The sequence below is a fragment of the Chenopodium album genome, chromosome 7 (genome assembly GCF_948465745.1).
Source record: "Chenopodium album chromosome 7, dcCheAlbu1.1, whole genome shotgun sequence".
Taxonomy (NCBI): Eukaryota; Viridiplantae; Streptophyta; class Magnoliopsida; order Caryophyllales; family Amaranthaceae; genus Chenopodium; species Chenopodium album.
The window spans coordinates 70,946,961-70,966,396 of NC_137840.1; the positions used below are offsets into that span (position 1 = coordinate 70,946,961).

General features: G+C 32.8%; 2 protein-coding genes across 6 annotated transcripts; both read left to right on the top strand.

Moving 5' to 3' along the window:
- Positions 1 to 1,282: 1,282 nt before the first annotated feature.
- On the top strand, positions 1,283 to 5,330 carry LOC145638325 (putative ubiquitin-conjugating enzyme E2 18). Its single transcript, XM_081689295.1, has 6 exons — positions 1,283 to 1,420; positions 1,619 to 1,722; positions 1,824 to 1,926; positions 2,094 to 2,157; positions 4,795 to 4,883; positions 4,996 to 5,330. Exons 1-6 carry the CDS (start codon positions 1,391 to 1,393, stop codon positions 5,089 to 5,091), a joined length of 486 nt encoding a protein of 161 aa, XP_081545421.1. The 5' UTR covers positions 1,283 to 1,390; the 3' UTR covers positions 5,092 to 5,330.
- Positions 5,331 to 8,786: 3,456 nt separating this feature from the next.
- Positions 8,787 to 17,842, top strand: LOC145639388 (uncharacterized). Of its 5 annotated transcripts, XM_081690619.1 has the most exons (12): positions 8,787 to 9,069; positions 9,352 to 9,419; positions 9,913 to 10,009; positions 10,091 to 10,219; positions 10,661 to 10,769; positions 10,862 to 11,006; positions 11,549 to 11,591; positions 11,824 to 11,997; positions 13,304 to 13,409; positions 13,504 to 13,574; positions 16,121 to 16,318; positions 17,616 to 17,842. In XM_081690619.1, the coding sequence occupies exons 1-9, from the start codon at positions 8,854 to 8,856 to the stop codon at positions 13,400 to 13,402; spliced, it is 1,080 nt and encodes a 359-aa protein (XP_081546745.1). In that variant the 5' UTR covers positions 8,787 to 8,853; the 3' UTR covers positions 13,403 to 13,409; positions 13,504 to 13,574; positions 16,121 to 16,318; positions 17,616 to 17,842. The 5 variants fall into 5 exon arrangements, with proteins under 5 accessions (XP_081546745.1, XP_081546744.1, XP_081546743.1 ...); XM_081690618.1 differs by lacking the exon at positions 17,616 to 17,842 and having other exon boundaries at positions 13,304 to 13,419; positions 16,121 to 16,954; XM_081690617.1 differs by lacking the exon at positions 17,616 to 17,842 and having other exon boundaries at positions 13,304 to 13,419; positions 16,128 to 16,954.
- The last annotated feature ends 1,594 nt before the right edge of the window (positions 17,843 to 19,436 follow it).

A 19,436-nucleotide genomic window follows, 5' to 3' on the forward strand; every position in this document is an offset into this window, starting at 1 on the left:
TCAGTTTTTTTGAAAACAAAAAATCAAAAACAGGAAACAAGAAAAAGGTGTTTTCACTTTTCTGTTGTCAGTTTTCAAAATTAGCATGATTTTAATAAGTTTGACTAATTTTTTATTCATTATATGACATATATCATACACTTTTAAAATACAAAAAACTGAAAACCGCAACAATGCCAAACGAATTACTAATTTTTGTTTTCAATTCTCAAATTTCATTTGTTATTTTTTTTTAAATGGCGACTGAAAATTAAAATTCTAAATTAATTTATAAATCTAATTTTTCATTGGTCGAAATATTACTTTTGCTTATGTGACGTGCGATGCACGAATTTTTATATACATTTTGTATATAAATATTTTTTTTTGGTGATCTCTTAATTTTTTTCTTGCATTATAAGTTTTAAAATTTTGTATAAAAGTATCATATCATCAGATATTTACGTAAAACCATTAACATCAAATGATAATTTATATTTTTTAAATATCAAAATATAATTTTTAATTTTTTAAATAATATAAATCCTAATATCTAAAGATAATTTTTAGTTTTGTAACAAATAAAAATGATAAAATTTAGTGTTCTTAAATAATTAAAATCCTAATAAATTACTATTCGTCGTTTTTACCTACGTGGCAAAAATTTAAAATTTCATTCGTCACTTTTGTTTAGGTGGCGAGTGATTTTTTTAATTCTATTTTTAATTGGTCGAAAATATACCTTTTCTTATGTGACGCTCTCAATGTTCTCCAAAAATGCCTAGTTTATTTATATATTATATTAGATTAGATTTCATTTATATCTTGATTTTTTTGGAATTAATTGATTGTGGATTAATGATATAACTCTAAGTAAGGAAATTTTTACCTTAAATTATGCAATTATGACTTATGCTTTCCTAATAAAAAATCAAAAAAGTTAAATAAGGTAAACTAATTATGAATTATGTTGTACTTTAATGTTAGATTCCAAATATATTTGTTTTCTTATTTTATGTGATTGATTTCATATGGGACTAACATTATGAAACGGAGGGAGTATTAAAAATCTATTAAGTTATACTTTAAGGGAATAAACTATTTATACCTTATGATATATTTTTATTTTTTTTAGTTTGACAATCATATTCCATATATATCCAAATAAAATATTTCTAAATATCTTTTATATAGTTATTATTATTATCAAAAATATTTACAACGAGATTTTAACCTAGTTCTACATAGACTGGTTTATAAGAATATGTCTCTTAACGAAAGACTGGTTTATCCTTAACTTTAGTAAATTCTCTCAATCATCTTCAATCTTCCGACCCATTAAAAAATCCCACAATTACTTTCTGCCACTCTCTCTCTCTTTCTTTCTCTCTTTCTTTCTCTCTCTCAAACCATGACAAGTTCCTCCACTCAATCACGCAAGGTTCTTCTTTTTTCTCTCTTTAATTTCTACCTTCATGCCTTAATTTACCGCAATTTAGATCTTACACTCGAAAACATAATGCGTATCATGCTCCCGAAATCACGTACAGTTTTAAAAACTGTTCATCGTGTTCTCGGGTGTATAATAATAATATAATAATAATTGCTAATTTACATGCTTATATGTTTAAATTTTCAGGCTTTAAGCAAGATCGCCCAAAATCGACTCCAAAAAGAACTTGTTGAGTGGCAGCTTAATCCTCCTGCTGGCTTCAAACATAAGGTCACCGATAATCTTCAAAGGTATAATTTTTTCTGGGTTTTTTTTTTTTTTTTTTTTTTTTCATGATTAAAAAAGTTTTGATTTTTATATGGTATTTGTTTTTATTTTTATTTTTAAAAAGATGGGTGATCGAAGTTTCTGGAGCACCTGGAACTTTGTATGCAAACGAGACTTATCAGCTTCAAGTTGATTTTCCTGAGCATTATCCTATGGAAGCACCCCAGGTGATTATTTAATAGTATTTATTTTTCTAATTCAATTGAACCCCTGAATTTTTTTTGTTGATTTTTTATTACTTTATGTTAAATTATCATTATTAGTATAGTATTTTATTATAATTGCACAATTTTAGGCTAGAATTTGGTTTAATTTGTTGTTTTTTGGGGTGTAGGTTATATTTGTACCTCCTGCTCCTCTGCATCCTCACATTTACAGCAATGGGCATATCTGTTTAGGTACTTCTTTCTTTGTATTAGATGAACTTTTTTTTCCAATGTTTACTTGTTCTCTATATGTGTTTCATAATTTATGTATTAAGTTATCGCGGAGTTTAAATTACACTATCAATCTGAGGACTACTTTCAGATGGAGAGAGTATGTGGAATTCTAGTACAATTATGTTGTATCTTGTATGTTTGTATGATTGTATTGTATTAACGAAGTCAATTGAATTGAATGATGTGTTAGAATAAGATCAACTCTTTCATTGACAAATGACAATTGACATTGCTCATACATGTTATATATTGTGATTTTGTTTTTTGAAATGATTTGGGGCAAAAGTTTCTGTAAATGCATTGAAAATTTGACATGTCTTGGTAAGTTAATAGTATATGATTATGTAGATGAAGAGGGGGATGGGGTGATTTTAGACAATTTTGCAACTTGCAGATAGTGGTGAATGGTGATGAGTTGAGTGTGCACTTGTTGGATTGAATTGAGATTTATGCTTAATTTTTTAAAGTGGATAGGTTTATGAATTATGAAAGTGATTAATGAAAAGAATAACCTCCAATTTCCATATTTTAGAGGATGTTGTAGCGGATTGCTTATTATAACTGTTATGAGATATTTGGATGTGATGAATGGATAACAATGCATATAATGCTAATACTAATGGTCCTTGTTCTTGTGAATTTATAGTTGTTGAATAAAGCATGACTTCTGAGCGCCTATCTTTTGTTTATTTTCTACTGGTTTTTGCTGCCTAATAAAAATTAGTAACAAGTCTAATGTTGATTCAGTATAATAAGCCTACATGAGTTCATGGCCTCCTATTAGCCTATTGAATTTTCCTTTATCATCAGTTAGATTAGTACAAGTACTGAAGTACATGTATTTCTGCCAATTATTTGAAGTTCCAATCTGATGTTAGATTATGAGCATAATCAGGCCTGTTTTCTCCTGTAGTCTTAAATTTAGCATTATCATCTTCTTCACTCCGTTGAAAAATTTTCAGCCCTTTTGTTCTGATGAACAATTATTCAACAAATTGAGTGCTAAGACTTAGTTTTTATAATGTTTTTGTGTTGCTCACAAAATTTTTACTCCATTTTGTTTACAAGATATATCAAGTGCATATGTAACCTTATACTTTTTAGCTTCACCTGGGGAAACCGGGACTAGAACAGTCATATGTTTATTCACTCTGTGGCTTGAGCTACATCTTATATGGATATTTTATTCAATAATTTAATAAAACAAAGGGTTTTTGAATAGAGGATCTAGTTTCTACAAGCCAACACACCTGCAAATCTGCAATATAATTTGAAATATGTAAATATGAACCAGCTGGCCCAGTTCATGAGATGGTTTGGAACACTTAGGCACTCGATGCACCTCTTTTATCAGTTAGTAGAATGAATAGATTATTTCCATTATGGTTCTAAACTCCACATGAAATAGTCTTTCTACATCTTAGGGTTATCTGGCTGCATTCATCTTTGACCTCCCAAACCCTGCTAGAAGCAAGATCCCCATTGTCTGTCATTATTATTGATGTAACAATGTATGATCTTATTCTTGTAGCTTGATAGATGCATAGACTACTGTCCTTTCTGTAAAGTTGGTGAAGCCCGTATTTCATTTTTCCTAGACTCAATCTCTATTTCTGTATAAACTGATTAGAAGATATAAGGGCCTCTAATGTGCATTGAGATTGTCATTCTTGTGGATAGCAAATTAGATTTCATGCCAAAATATTAGAATATCATAATAGCTATATTTTACATGGGTCTTTTGTTCAATATATTTATGAAATGAAGAATTTTTTAATAGAGGATTAATATTCTACAAGCCAACTACCTGCAATATCATTTAAAAACGTAAAAGGTTCCAGGTAGCTCAGTTCGTGAGATGGTTCGGAACATTTAGCCAATCTATGCACTGAATGCCCCTCTTTCATCAGTTACTAATAATTTTTGTTATTTCCTTTATTGGTCTACGCTCCACCTGAAAGTCATTTTACATTTTAGATTTGAGCTCCCAAACCCCACTGCACAAAAATTTCCCAATGGCTGTTGTTATTGTTGCTGAAATAAAGTGTAATCTCACTTATGTAGCTCAATAGATTCATTGACTATTGTGTCTTTCTATAAAGTCAGTGATGCCCATGTTTCAAATTTCTAAGCCTCAGTTTCTATATATAGATAGACTGATGAAGAAGACACCAGCCACTCTTATGCGATTGAGATTGAGATTCTTGTGTATAGACTTTTTAATAATTGTATCTTTATGCTTAGGTATCTTAAGACTGTAATATCATAATAGCTTTACCACCTCATTATGCGTTGATGTTATCGTGCCTTAGATATTTTTTTCTTTTTTGTATTTTACTCATTTTTGGTTTTGTTTACCAATGGATGGTCATGAATCTCATGATATTGATATTGGAAATCTATTTCACAAATCATTCAAACATTATGTAGGCCATTTTGTGGTGCAAGCTCACAGTCCTTGTTTCGTCCACAAATCGTTGTTGATATTAATCTCCCCTGATTTAGGCTCTTGTGTATTTTGATGGGACCATTAAGATGATTTGTGTTAAACTGACCTTGCCAACACATACTTTCTCGTATTGTCTATGATTGCAGATATTTTATATGACTCTTGGTCCCCAGCAATGACAGTCAGCTCAATTTGTATCAGTATTCTTTCAATGCTTTCAAGCTCTACCTCAAAGGTTTGTTGAGTTACTACCCCTGGCCACACCCTCGACTCACAGCAGTTGCCATTTGAGCTTTTGCTTACTCATATTCTTAAGATAACTGAAACAGTTTTGTTACTTTTTGCAGCAACGCCCTGCAGACAATGACCGTTATGTGAAGAAATGTAGGAATGGTAGATCTCCTAAGGAAACGAGGTGGTGGTTTCACGACGATAAAGTGTAATATATGAGTAGTATTTGTCAGACCTATTGAAAAACTGTTATATAGAATTGACTTCTAGGATGAATACAGCCTCCTATCTCCGGGAGATATTGAAGTGGATGCGGGAGTAAAAAGGATTTATGTTAACCCTCTTGTTTAGCTCGGGGGATGATATGGATAACCTCTAAAGTGTGGAAACATCAGATGTAAAGCAATGACTTCTAATTTAAAAGTATGAGAAAGTTAGCAGGTTTTTTAAATGTTGCTATGCCACTGTAAGGAATCTGAGCAAGCTAACCCCAGGAAGTGTTTAGTGCAGATTAGAGTGCAGTGTGCAGGCCACTGAGATATACAGAGTGTGCTTTAAGCATTCTTTTTAAGGCTTAAAGAAAAGTAAAGATGACCAATTCATGTCAAATTTGTGTGTTACTATGTCAATAGTTTATGGTTTTAACAATGTTTTGACACATAGACAGCTTGACACTACAAGACACCGAGCAGCTTAGGGTTCGTTTGGCATCGCTGTGGTTTTCTGTTTTTTGGTTTTTTGTTTTCCAAAATCATATGATTTATGTAATGTAATGAATAAAAAATTAGTCAAATTTATTAAGAACATGATAATTTTGAAAACTGACAATAGAAGAGTGGAAACATCTTTTTCTTGTTTCCTGTTTTTGGTTTTTTGTTTTCAAAAAAATCTGAAAACTGAAAATAAAAACGATGACAAACAAGCCTTAGTCAGTAATTACAATTAACAATAAAGTATATATATCAAAAAATTATAATTAGAAACTGAAATTATTTTGTTAAAACGATAACATTTAACGCAAATTTACAAAAGTCTAAAAAACAGAATATATAACTTCAGATTGGATATCCAATTAACAATTACAATATTTAAATCAACCATAACTATCATCGACAAACAATTTGTTTCAATGAGTCATTGTCTTCAACCTCCCAATTTCCCAAATATCAAATATGGTCTCTCCTTGGTAGTGGGCAAATAGGTGAAAGATCTCAGTGATGAAGCACGATTCTATGCTTCATCAAAAGGTTTTGTGTGAGGCCAGACTCACGTGAGACCGGGTTCAATAACAAAAGGCCAACAAAAAGGCGCAGGCTAACTAAACCCAATCGCGAGGCCCGCGACACCAACTCTGCCTTAGTACTGCTTCTTCCTCCATTTTCTTGGATTGTTTTTCGTCGTTGTTGATATTCTGAAGAAGAAGGTTGAGTTTCGAAGATCGGCTTCCGAGTCTAGATCGAGAAACTACCGATTCTTTGATACTTTGACCATTCTCTCTCCTACAACAACCAAAAATGAAGTTATAGGAGAGAGAAAATCGAATCAAAAATCTGGTATCACTAGAAACCAGAACAACAATGGTGGAAAAATTTATAATATTCAAAAAATTAAAAGAAATTTCCTTATCAATGACAAGTAGTGTCGGTCAAGAATAAGTAGTCTCCATTTGGTATTGCTTTGTGTAAAGGTGTTGCACCTCAGAATCTTGAAGATTGATTAGATTTTGTGCGATTAATCTGTAGAAAGTCTTCATACCCTTACTCAACAAAAGTCAGAGTTCGTTTGTTGATGAAGATGATGAGGTGTTGATGAGGTTGGAAAACATTAGCAACTCAATATCAAACAACAATAAGTCTAACACCTGAGCAATATAACTTACTCCTATTATCAAACAGAATAAAGTCTAATACCTAACCAATGTTCTAATACATGACACTAATAATATTGTTATATATGACACTAATATTTTAATATCTGACAATAATATTGTAATGCATGACACTAATATTCTTATACCTTAAATAATATTCGTATACATGACACTAATATTCTAATACATGACACTAATATTCTAATACATGACACTAATATTTTAATATCTGACAATAATATTCTTATACATACACTAATATTTTAATATCTGACAATAATATTCTAATACATGACACTAATATTCTTATACATGACAGTAATATTTCAATATCTGACAATAATATTCCTAACACCTAACCATACTAATCTATTACCAAACAAAAGATTCCTAAAACCTGACTATACTAATTTAATACCAAAAAAAAAAAAAAACCTAATACCTGATTATAATAACCTAATATATGACATTAATAATCTAATATATGATATTATAAGTACTAATAGCTGATCGTGTAAAATAATCTAAAACCAAACACTTATATTCCTATAGCTGACAAATATGCTCTAATATCTATAATGTTATATCTAACAAAATAATATATACATGAGAGTCGAGAAAATCAATTACAAAATCAAGGAACTTAATACGGTCTCTAATTGCACAAGAAGCCGCCCTTTTATTGAAATCCATTTCGATCTCTTAAAATAATCTTCATTATATTCCTTAAATGAATTTTGTTGAATAACACCAAAGATATGTTCTGTTGAATAATTTCATTCATCAGTTGATGAGAATGAAAAACAGAGAACTCTTCAAATAAAGATCTTAAAAGGAAAGAAACATATAAGATGAATTATGTTGAATAAATCGGAGATGATGATGATGAAGGTGAGAAATACGACAACGTATTGGAGTAGTAGTACTGGTGAGACGACGACTGTTCTCACCGCCGACTGCTGGTAATTGTCATCAGCGTCATTTTGTGAGTAGAGTTAGATTTTTGGGTCGTGCGCGGGCCGGATAATAAAACGGACTCACATGAGTCCGTTCTACAAAATTTTTTGGATGCTTCATTTGTTTTGACCAAAAACAACTAATTGGATCCATTTAATAAATTTTTAAACTAAATTTCATCAATTTGAGTGAGTTGACTACAAATGTCTTATTTTTTGGTCATTTAGTATATAAATTGATACAAGTATTTTTGACATATGAAAAAAGGCAGGTGTTAGCCCCTCCATCTCCCCCCGGTGTGACCAGGGCTCGATCCTCACCCCTACCCCTCTCGTGATAGGAGAAACTCTTATGATACAAGACCCTCGTTAAGTCTTTTGTCCTTCCAAATGAAGCCCCTCATAAAGAATTTTGTAATTTTTTTTACGCTCATGGGTGTACTCGATCGGTGTCAGCAGGCTAACGATTTATAGAAGGGAGGGTGTGGGGGAGGGGGGACTAAGTCATCAATTTGCTGGTTGGTTACTTTCCCTTTATCAAACATCTTGTAACAAAAGGAAAATAACAAACTATTTGATGTGAATGGATAAAACCAAGGTATTTGTGAAATTTGAAGAAACAAAAAACTTAGATCAACATGTCTATCAACAAATTGTCTTATTAGCCAAACATGTATTAGCAACAAAAAATCTTAATTACCAAGTTAAGCTTGGTCTAGTGGAAAAGATTGCACCTTTCAACCTTGAGGTTGGGGGTTCAATCCCTACTAGAGGCACTTTGAGGGTGGGGATCCCTTATTCTTTCCCCTAACTCTAAAAGTGTCTGACCCGCAAATACCGTACAAAAAAAAAAACGTGAGGGTTGAGGTTCGGTCAGGATCCTTACATACTCTAATCCCACATAGACATGATGTTAAAAATTCGAATATTATGATAGATTTGTATTGCTTTTCTTGCTTCCGAAATACTTCGTATCTAGCCAAATTTCTTGGGTTAGATTGATCGGCTTGAGTGCTTGACCCGTGAGGCGTTCTGACCCGACAAAATAAAAATTAAAAAAATACCCCCTTCAGGCTACAGCCTGCTCTACTGACCTTTGGGTTTTGCAGTAGAGCCTGTGTCCTGTAGTTACTCCAGTGAGTGTGAAAATGGTGGCAGTGGCGCGCTTTCTACCATGGACGGCGATTTCTGATACTCCGGCGATAGTTTCACTGTGGCGCACTCACTTCTCCCACTCTCTCTCCTCTTCAATCTCCTCCTTCCGTTTCCCCAAATACGCTGTCGTTTCGTTCTGCTCCAACTCTCTTATCGCTTCCTCTGACTCTGATACACCCGATATCTCCCTCCCACAACCTCCTAAACAGGTCCTCTCTCTCTCCGTTGACCATTTTCCTCAAATGGGTCAACTTCAATTGTGCCATTTTTTATTGGGTCAAGTTTTAAATTTGCTATATACTAGGGTTTGTCAATGTCGTGAATGTCCCCTAATTTTGTTAATTGATATTGTACCCCTTTTAATTTTAATTATTGGTATGCTAATTGTGTATATGCTATTTGATTCTGAACATGATTTAGTATAAATGGTGCTTACAAATTCGAATTATATAATTCTTCAAAATTTTGATTGTATTGAGAATTGATGACAGGGGACTTTGAAGCCGGGGTTGTATTTAGTAGGGACTCCCATTGGTAATCTTGAAGATATCACATTACGGTATTTGCCTCCCATTTCGAAATTTTCGAGTTGTTTATTCATTTCTTGTAATGTTGATGCTAATTCTATATTTCTATCAATGCAAATGTATATCTATCAATATATTTCTATGTAATATGTACTCTATTTAAATTTAGTAACTGTGATGTGCTGTTGAGTTTCAGTAACAACTTGACAATATGTTTTCTGAGGTGTTGCGTTTATTTTGTTGTTAAATATCCTCGGTTTTTTTTTTGGTCATGTTAGAGTTAGTTTTCGATGCATTACTTCAAGCTTTGGCCTTTAAAGGCGATTCATGTGGAATGTTGAAGATTTTAGTGTTTATGTGTGGTTGTGTTAATGATGTTCAAGCTGTTGGTTTGTGTTTGATTGATTGACACTAGGACTAGCAAATTGATTTTTGTTGATATTTAATGAGCGTGTGGGTTTCTCGACTTACATTATTCTTGTTGTACTGAACTTTTTCCCTTCTCAATTTGATCTTAAATTTTAGTGCATTGCGGGTGCTGAAATCAGCTGACGTGATACTTTCTGAGGACACTAGACATTCCGGAAAGTTGCTTCATTATTATGGAATCAAAACGCCCCTTGTATGTATAATGATGGAATTATTTTTTTGTTCCCTAGATTCAGCAAATTTGTATCTTGATTGGAGCTTGTTTTGTTTCTAGATGAGCTATCACAAGTTTAACGAGTTTCAGAGAGGGCAAACTGTTTTGAAACGTTTACAAGAGGGTGAAATTGTCGCTCTGATTAGTGATGCTGGGATGCCTGGTATTAGTGATCCTGGAACAGAATTGGTCAGTTGATGCGTCCTTTAATCTTCATTAATAAATTTATCCCTATTTTTTTTTTCCCCTTAATACTAGCTATAATGATATCAAGGCATCAAGCCATTGACCTGTTCATCTGGGGAAGGGTGGGATTGTGATGAATTTCACCCTTGATTCACATTTCAATTTTTAAACCATCTTTTATAAGTGTTTTATACTGTGAATGTCCTTTAAAAGTATTTTGCATTCCGTTCATGATATTATCATCATGGCTAGAATTTCGTCTAATCAACTATACTTCTTAATGTCTTATCACAACTTTCCTCTGTTAACACAAGTTGCCTGCCACCAGTTTAATATCAAGATTCTGCTTAACTTAAGGTTTGGTCAGTACCCATAGATTGAATTGTGGATAATGTTATGAAGTATCATAAATTATTAATAAGTGACAATAATTTATGTCCACAGGTAAAGCTGTGTGTTGAAGAAAAAATCATTGTGGTTCCCATCCCCGGTGCTTCAGCTGTAGTTTCTGCTCTCTCTGCCTCGGGTTTGCCAACTGATGACTTCACCTTTGGTAATTTGCAAACTATCAGGTGTACATATCTGTAATTTTTCCTCAACGTAGTTGGGTGGCATCTTATTCCTCCATTCCTTTTGTTGATCTAGTTGGATTTCTTCCTAAGCATGCTGGGTCAAGAAGAGAGAGGCTCTTGCTCTCTGCCAATCAGAGTGCAACACAGATCTTCTTTGTTCCCCCACACAAGCTACACCAGTTTCTTGAAGAAACTTCTTCAGTTTTTGGGGACTCAAGGTAAATGTTTACTCAATACAAATCAGATGATATATACTATGCAATAAAATAGGCAAATGCTTAAGTGTACTCTATTGTCTCTATGTAGTCAAGACTGTAAATTGGAGTAAAAATTGTTTCTCAATACATTTGTTAGAGATTTATATTGTGCTTGTAAAGGACATGTTGGTTTTCTTAGGATTACTGTCCTCATCAGGGGCTTATCCTTATCTTCGTTCAGTCCTTTGGATGCTACTCATAATAAGGGCAAGCATCCCTTTACTTAATTACTTATACCGTGAACTCTTGTTTAATTATTTAGCTGATAACTTCTGTTTAGTAATCAAAGTAACTTGATTTGGGTTATGTCAAATTGTTTCCCTTGGCATATCAGCTTCATTGGAAACAATCAGTTTTTGGGTGGAGTGATTATGAAAAGGGGATAGAAGGGAAAAATGCAGAAGTTTGAGATAGGAGTAGTAAATAATTGCAACTACTTCGACACTTTTTTTGTCTTTTGTTTTGTGTGATTGGTTGTGATCATATACTTTTTAATGTTGCAGGAGATGTGTCATAGCTCGAGAAATGACCAAAATTCATGAAGAGGTATGATTTTAGTGAGGGTTTGATTGCTTGATGTATGGATTTTGGTTAGATAGTGAATTGTTAGTGATTCACTGATTTGAATGAGTGAAATTTTTTTTTCCATAATTTTAAGGATCTGATTATATAAGCATTTGTCTGATACTCTGAGTTTTGAACTTTTGACTTCTATATTAATTTCTAGATTGGATTTTGGCCTTTTGTCACTGAGTTCTAACTTCCATGAGCCTTGCAGTTTTGGCGTGGTACCTTGCAGGATGCTAAGGAGGCATTTGTATCTCGGAAACCAAAGGGAGAAATGACACTTCTAATAGAGGGAAAGGCTGACTGCATTGATGAAGCTCCACCAGATTCTCAGATTGAGGATGAACTCAGGGAGCTCATAAGTAATGGGCATAGTCTGTCGATGGTAATGGATGTTCATTCCTTCTACTTCCTCCGTTTTTTTAGTTGCATCACTTTAGTTTTCACTGACTCCTAGGCAATATTTGGAGTAGAAAGAGATAGAGAGAAAAAATAAGTAGGGCTCAAGTTATAAGAGAGAGAAAGAGAATTTATTAGTTAAAAAGGCAAGTGATGCAACTAATTTGAAACTTCCTTTTTTAGGAAAGTAATGCAACTAAAAAAAACGGAGGAAGTATCTCTTTTCTATAGGGTGTACTTCCTTCTGAAGTGATTGATAAGTTTAAGTGAAGTATGGAGTATAATTTACGAATTACTTTGATCTAGGGAGTATGATCTTTGTAAATAAAAAGGGAGCATTGAAAGACAGAGGCAAATTGTTCTGCTCATGGAAGATATTTCTGGAAAAGAAATATGCATCTATTGGATGTTTAGTTCCTCTGAAATGTTTAATGACTATTGTTGTAATTTACTTCTTGGTTTGTCCTTCACTAATCTTTGCAACCCTCTTGAATGTTTCTATCGTTTATCTTTCTAAGGGTTTTTTATTTTTTTTTTTGTACTGCTGGTCTTTCTGTCTTCTTATCATACAATAAATTAGTTTTTAATATGCAAAAATGGAAAATTCAATCTGAATAATCCTAGTTTTTATTTTTATTTTTATTTTATTATTATTATTATTTTTTTTTAATTGTAGCTTTCTGTAATAAAAATTCTGAACTTCTCTTCAGGTAATTTAACGTCATTTTTTGGAATTTGGTTCATGTTGTTTCACTTTTGCGTGTATGTGAGTGCAACTGTGCGTGTGGATGGGGGCAATTCCTATGGGCTGTGGGTTTTGAACTTGTCAGATGTTGAAAGGGTTTGGATGCTATTTTTCAGGAAGCGTTTTTTCAGCGCACAGATAATGTGTGCTTATCATATCGGCTTACATTTCTGTCTGAAAGGAAGGATGCTTACCTTTTAAAATGCCTTGTACTCAGCTGTGGTCTTCAAATACCTGTTGATTGTTAAAATAATATTTTCTGTTTCAATGAAGAAAATCAATCACTTTTAAAATCTAGTAAGACAGAAGCATATATATCAAGATTGCCCACCCTGTATTGTTTCCACCTGCTGTTTTTTTTTTTTTTTGTCAAGTGTACATCTTAGATCAACATTGGATTTCTGCTTGTTGGATGATTCTTCTTCATAGTTTACTGTATAAAATATAAAGTTGCTGCATTTTGTATTATGATGGTATGTGTTTGTTTAATTGATTCAAATGTTCAAACTTTTTTGTGTATTAGGCCATTGACGTGTGATTGATGCAGGCTGTAAAGTTGGTTGCTGAAGGAACATCGAGGAAAAGGAAGGAAGTTTATGCACTTGCGTTAAGGAAATTCGGGAAGCAACTTGTAGGAGAGGAATGAAATGGAGGCAAGAAATGGTATTCTCTAAATTTTATATTTAGGTTGCATCCTCCATTTTTTCTATTTGCGTTTTATATTGTTGAGGTATTGTTTTACTACAGGAAAAGCAGAAACCAGTTTTTTTAAATGATTTGTTAATGAGAATCTTCTGGCCTCAGAGCTAGAGAAAGAGGTATGTGTTAAGTTCCCTCATTATACATTTGTTATATATCATAGATTATTGCATAAAAAAAAAAAGAGGGATCTGTTAAAGTGAATAAGGGTGACTGAACAGAATTTCAGAAAGGTAATTTAAGACCTTAAGAGACAAGTCCTTGGAATTAAGGGTCAGCATTCATCAATCTTAGTTTTGTGAATCTCTGAAGGGAGTGATGAAACTTAATCTACTTACTTTTCTGTAGCCCAATCACTTCCCAATAGTTATCAGAAAAGGCAAAAATAAACCCTCCAAATATTGGTGCCTTATCTAGTTATCCTATCCAAATTTTACATTGCCTGCCTCTTATCTACTTGGCCACCCTCTCTACCCATGCTCCCAGAGTCCCAGCCACCCATATATGAGGAATTGGGCTCATTAATGCCCTTAATCCTACCACCTCTTTAGAGAACATGTGTGATCTCTTGGCTGATATCTTTAGCTTCAGTAAAAGCATAGAGCTAGTATTCTCCTTTGTCGACTACTTAACTTTTATCCTCTATATGGAATTTCTTTGTTAATTTTATGTTTAATAATTCCCTCAGTACTAGTTTAGTTTGTTTACTAATCATGAAGCATAGGCTTAGTAGATTAATTGGTGTTTGATTATAAAATGTTATTTTGATATTAAAAAAAAAAAAGGGGGGGGGGGGGGGGGTGGAAATGATGGGATATAGTGGGGTAATATCTTACTGGATGAGAGAGTGTGGGTCCCTTACTATATTATCAATGGGGTAGAGAGTGGTAAAAGGCAATAGTGGCCATTGTCAATTTTTGATGGATTTATACTAAAGTGGGATAGGCGAAAAAGAAAAGTGAACAAACTAATTTGGGATGAAAGGATTATCTTCTATTTTTTTTTTTTTATTTGCTTTATGCCGCAACTTGGAACTCATTGCTAGGTCTAGGTGATTAATTACTTACATTATTTACAATGTCAGGTTGCTATATAGTGGGTAACAAATGAACTGTTGTAATCCTTGTTTGAAAGATTAATAAGTCGTTAGCATAAAGCATTAAAGCCTTAAGATATCAGGGTACAACACCAGGAGCAAGTGGTATGCTTAAAATATTTGCCCTTCCAGAGAAGTTGTGTGCTTGTATTGCTACTCCATGCGTTCTGTCTTAATGCTCAGGCAACTGGCATTTGTCTCCAAATATTATTTACTCGTGAGTTTCTCAACCCTGTCTGAGACTTAGAGTGGGTTATTTGTCCAGATGTTTGACTTGGCTATATCATGAAAACCATGATCAACTTTGCTCCATAGGGAATCGTTTGTTGAGCATGCACATTGTTGTGAACCAGGTGCTTGAGGTCAAATGGAAATCCCCAAAATACAGTGTCAATGCTCTTTTATCACATTTTCTGTTAGTAATATAGGATAAGTATAACAGTGATGCTCCTGGTTCTGAACCAAGTGTACCTGTTAGTCTGAAAACAAGGTTCATGGAAGATATCATTACTTGATCTGATTGATGAAAGCATATGTGCTCTACATGCTAAAACAAAAGAGCAAAATTTGGTTTTTTATGAGACAGAGGATAAAGCTTTGGCTGAAGTATATAACTTAAGTAGATAGCCCTACATTTTGATGTAAATATTTCTTAATAAACTTTTTGCTACTTGGTCATGTCAATTATGCTCTTTCATTCCTTGTTAGCATTTTGCTACTTGGTGATATACAACAAAGGGTCCATTTTGTCATTAAGTACAACTGACTAATCATGGGTATGCTGAGCCTTGTAAGCTTAATCTTATATGAGTAATTCAATTTGTTTGGTGGCTCATTTAATTTGCTGACCAGTTGCTTTTTAGGTCTTAAATATTATACTTCCCTATTGAACCACAAGACTTGTACACTATTCTCATAATGTTCTTTGACCATCTTTTGTGATTTATCCGTAAGGAAAATATTTAATCATGTGGGGTGTAGTTAGATTCGTTTCGAAATCTACTTTTCAAATATCACTTTTTATAATTTTACAAAGTATAATCAAAGATATTAATAGCAAAAGCAATGCATGTGCGGCGTGAAATCACTCATGGTGCAATTAAAAAATAAAAATAAAAATCACTTCTTATTGGTTTGCAGGTTTGGGAATTTTTGGTAAAACTCAAGGGGAACAGAATGATTATATTATTTGGGGGGGGGGGGGGGGGGGCATTTAAGGTTATTGGCAAACTGAATATAAGAACAAAAGTGGTTTACTTTGGACTGAGGGTGTCTTTTTTCTTTTCTTTCTACTCAGGTTGGCCTAAACTATATGGCTCCATGACTCTTGAATAGTTATTTCCTTTGTTTCTATGCTGGCAACTTTTTTTCTCAAAACATCCTGTTTGGATATGATCTTGTCACTCGTTGTCACCTTATTCTTTGTTTTGGTTGCATTCTTCTATTCTGATAGTTGCTCCTGCACTACTTTAATTATATGAGCTGATATTTTTGGCGTGATAAGCTGTTGAGTAGCTAGAAGTTGAGGATACCTGCATTTAATGTTAGTAATTGAACGTAAGTTTGTAGCCTGCAGGTATTTTTTGCGCTACATAACTGCAGAAGGATTCGTCGAATTTCCTTTTCAAGGGTGCAAATCAGTACAAATCAGCTCCTTGAACTTGGTTGTTGAACTGAGATACTATCATTTGTGGAAAAGTTCGTCATGTGCTGTGAAGATTTTGTTGCTGATGCAATAAAAAACGCGGTTGGTGGGAAGATTATAAGGTAATTCCCTCTTGCAGATATCAGTCTTATAGTGGCGCATGGGAAAACAGAATTGTCCCGTCACCTTTCCTTCACATGTAAGTGGTCCAACAATCCAGCATCGAGTTTTAGACGTTCTACTATATGCTTCACTGTGTTATTACTGAAGATTACGACTCCTTTAATTAGTCTTTCGAGTTAGTATCAGTAGCATTAATACAACACTGGGACCATGATTTAGGACATGAAAAATTGAAGACTATCTCTAAGGTATTTTATATACATACTTGGCATATTTTTTATGGCTTGATGATTTCAATAATCTGATATTTTGAAGGGCAGTTAAGCAATTAGAGCCATTTATTGCAGTTTTTTAGGTTGCATTTGTGTAGTGGGCCCTTAGTTTGAATAATTGATGAGAATTGAGAAGAGAAGTCAAGCAATTGGAGCCATTTTGTACGACTAATGTTCCTAAATTAGGTTTTGTTTCCACAATCTTGGAATGTTATATCTTGAGTTACAATTCTGTTGGAGTTCATTTAAAGTTCAAATTTATGTCTATGTTTTGTTATTTTCTTGGCTTTTCACTAAAATGATGTAACAATGAGATTCCGAGCTTATCTGATCGAATATCAAAACCTCTCTATCTTCGCCCTCCTCTTGCATTTTAAGTGTTCGACTCGATCTCATGTGAACCTTGCTTCTTGCTATCGTGCCAGACTTTGTTCATGGGTGTTGTTTTGCGAGTAATTAATACATAGCATACTAATTTGTTTTTAAACTCTATAGTTTGGAAAAATATTTGATGTTGCTCTTGCTGATTTATAGTTATGGAAATTTTACTTGCAATCTCCATTGCATACTATATTGAAAAGAATTTTGAGAAGTTTATAGAAAAACTTACCCTTTTACTTTAGCTTTATTTTTAAAATCATAGTTGTATCTAAATGCACAAATTCAGTCTCGTATACATCAATGTCCTTTGTGGTTTTAGGCGATCTTAAAATCTTACTTAGTACCTCAAATAATATAAACTCTCCTCCAACAAAGGAAATTTCCATTAGAATTTTCGATTTCACTCTTTAAAAAAAAAACAATGAAGAAGCTCCCTCAAAAAAAAAAAAAAAAAAAAACCAATGAAGAAGCTATCATTATGTGAAGAAACTATACAATTTAGTCACAAGTCATAACACAATAAGTAGGCATCAAGACTAAGTAGATTATAAAACAATAGTTTGGTGTAAAATCAACAATTATTTTGTTAGAATATAGTTTGTATTAAGATTTCGAAACAAGATAATGTTTATGAAAATTGCAGTCTTTGGCGTGATTGATCTATGATTACCCCACAAACCGAGGGAGCAGGAGCAGCATGGAACACACGAATACGCTCAAATTCAAAGTTTTTGTTTTTATTTGTAACCTTATTATATGAAATTATTATGTAATTTACTTTATTTTAATTGGTAAACAAATCAATTATGATTGGAAGAGAAGATTTGTCAAATAGGTAGAAGCTAAGGTTGGGTACAAATTTATGATTACGTGTCAATTTTTGTTTGTTGCCATCTAACCACCACATTTATTTATAATTTTATTTTTATAAAATTTTAATATTTCTTTCTTTTATTGTCCTTATTAGAAGTAATGTCCAAACAAAGTGTCTTGTTATACATTTTTTTATGTCACATGTTTTGAGCTAAAAAGTATATAAACCATTCAAAAATGCCTTGATTTTTGGTTGATTTTTATGGTTCCTTCTAGGAGGCTAATTCATTACATCACCATCTAGAGGTGTATGGTACTAAACTACTACTAATGTTGTTGCCACATTATTATAGTATAGTGTATAATATGAGCTAACAATTTATTTTAGGTTGAAAGAAAATTAAAGTTGGATTAAATAACTTTTAGTCTTCTTTATTTTCTATGATGGAGTGTTTGAAATGATCATGTATGTTGACCACCAAACGATGTGAATGTACATAAGAATTTGGTATAGTTTAATTAAAAATTTGGTATAGTTTAATTAAAAATTTGGTATAGTTTAATAGTGTGTTAGGAAAGCAATAATGGTGGAAGGGAAGATAGCAGTTAAACTTTTATGAATCTATTATTTTTTTTCGCCTTAATTCTTTTCTCTTTGGATTGTCTTGTCCAAAACGCCTATTACTGTTTGTTCGGTTTTAAATTTTTGTCCAATTCTCATAAAATTGAATCGGAATAAGTACCATGCGAATTACTACCACATAGCCTTAAATGGGATTTAGGCCTTTCTTGACCTATATGAGGAAGAATAGCACAATTGTTACATTAGAATTTTCAATCCAAATCATGCAAGGTCAAGCCATAATAGATTGGCTCTAATCCAAACATCTTGAAGGGGATGTTTTAATCATGCTTAAAGTCCATAATTTTAATGTGGAACCAAATCTTCAAGGATACAACACTTCACATAAGTCCTAGGGAGAACGATTTTGACACTTTGTTGTTGTTGTTGTTGTTTTTTTATTTTAGAATTGTAATAACAATTTCCCTTAAAATACTCTTAAATGCATTTAAAATATGAGTTCTTTTCTTAGATTGTACTCCTAGTTTAGACACTATATTACTAGTCAAATCAAATTCATGAATATATAATTGTTGGGATGGGAAATTAAGACAAATTTATGGAGGAGAATTCCTAGTTTATCTATAAGGATAAGATGACATGTATTTGACAAACTCTTTACCTTCGAGTTATTAGGATTGTATTGAGAAATTGATTCATCCACTCATTTCGCTACTTTAGATGTGTAATTTGTTATTTATTATAATATTTTTTTTTCTACCGACTATTTAATCAAAATCAGTGAATGAAACAACTAGAGATATCAAACTTATAAGCTATTCTTATAATTTAATATTTTATGTCTCACAAATAATACCCCTCTATTACGAGTAATATGTAACAGAGGGAGTATATATATCATGAAATATGAGTATAGATAAGTTAACTCGAATATTTAGACTAGGTTATGACAATGAATATTGAATGAAGAGCACAACATCCATTGACAATTGAGTTATATATATGCTAAAGGATATCCTCTATAAAGGGAAGAAACTTTTTTCTCTTTTAACTTAGTCAAAAGTTGAT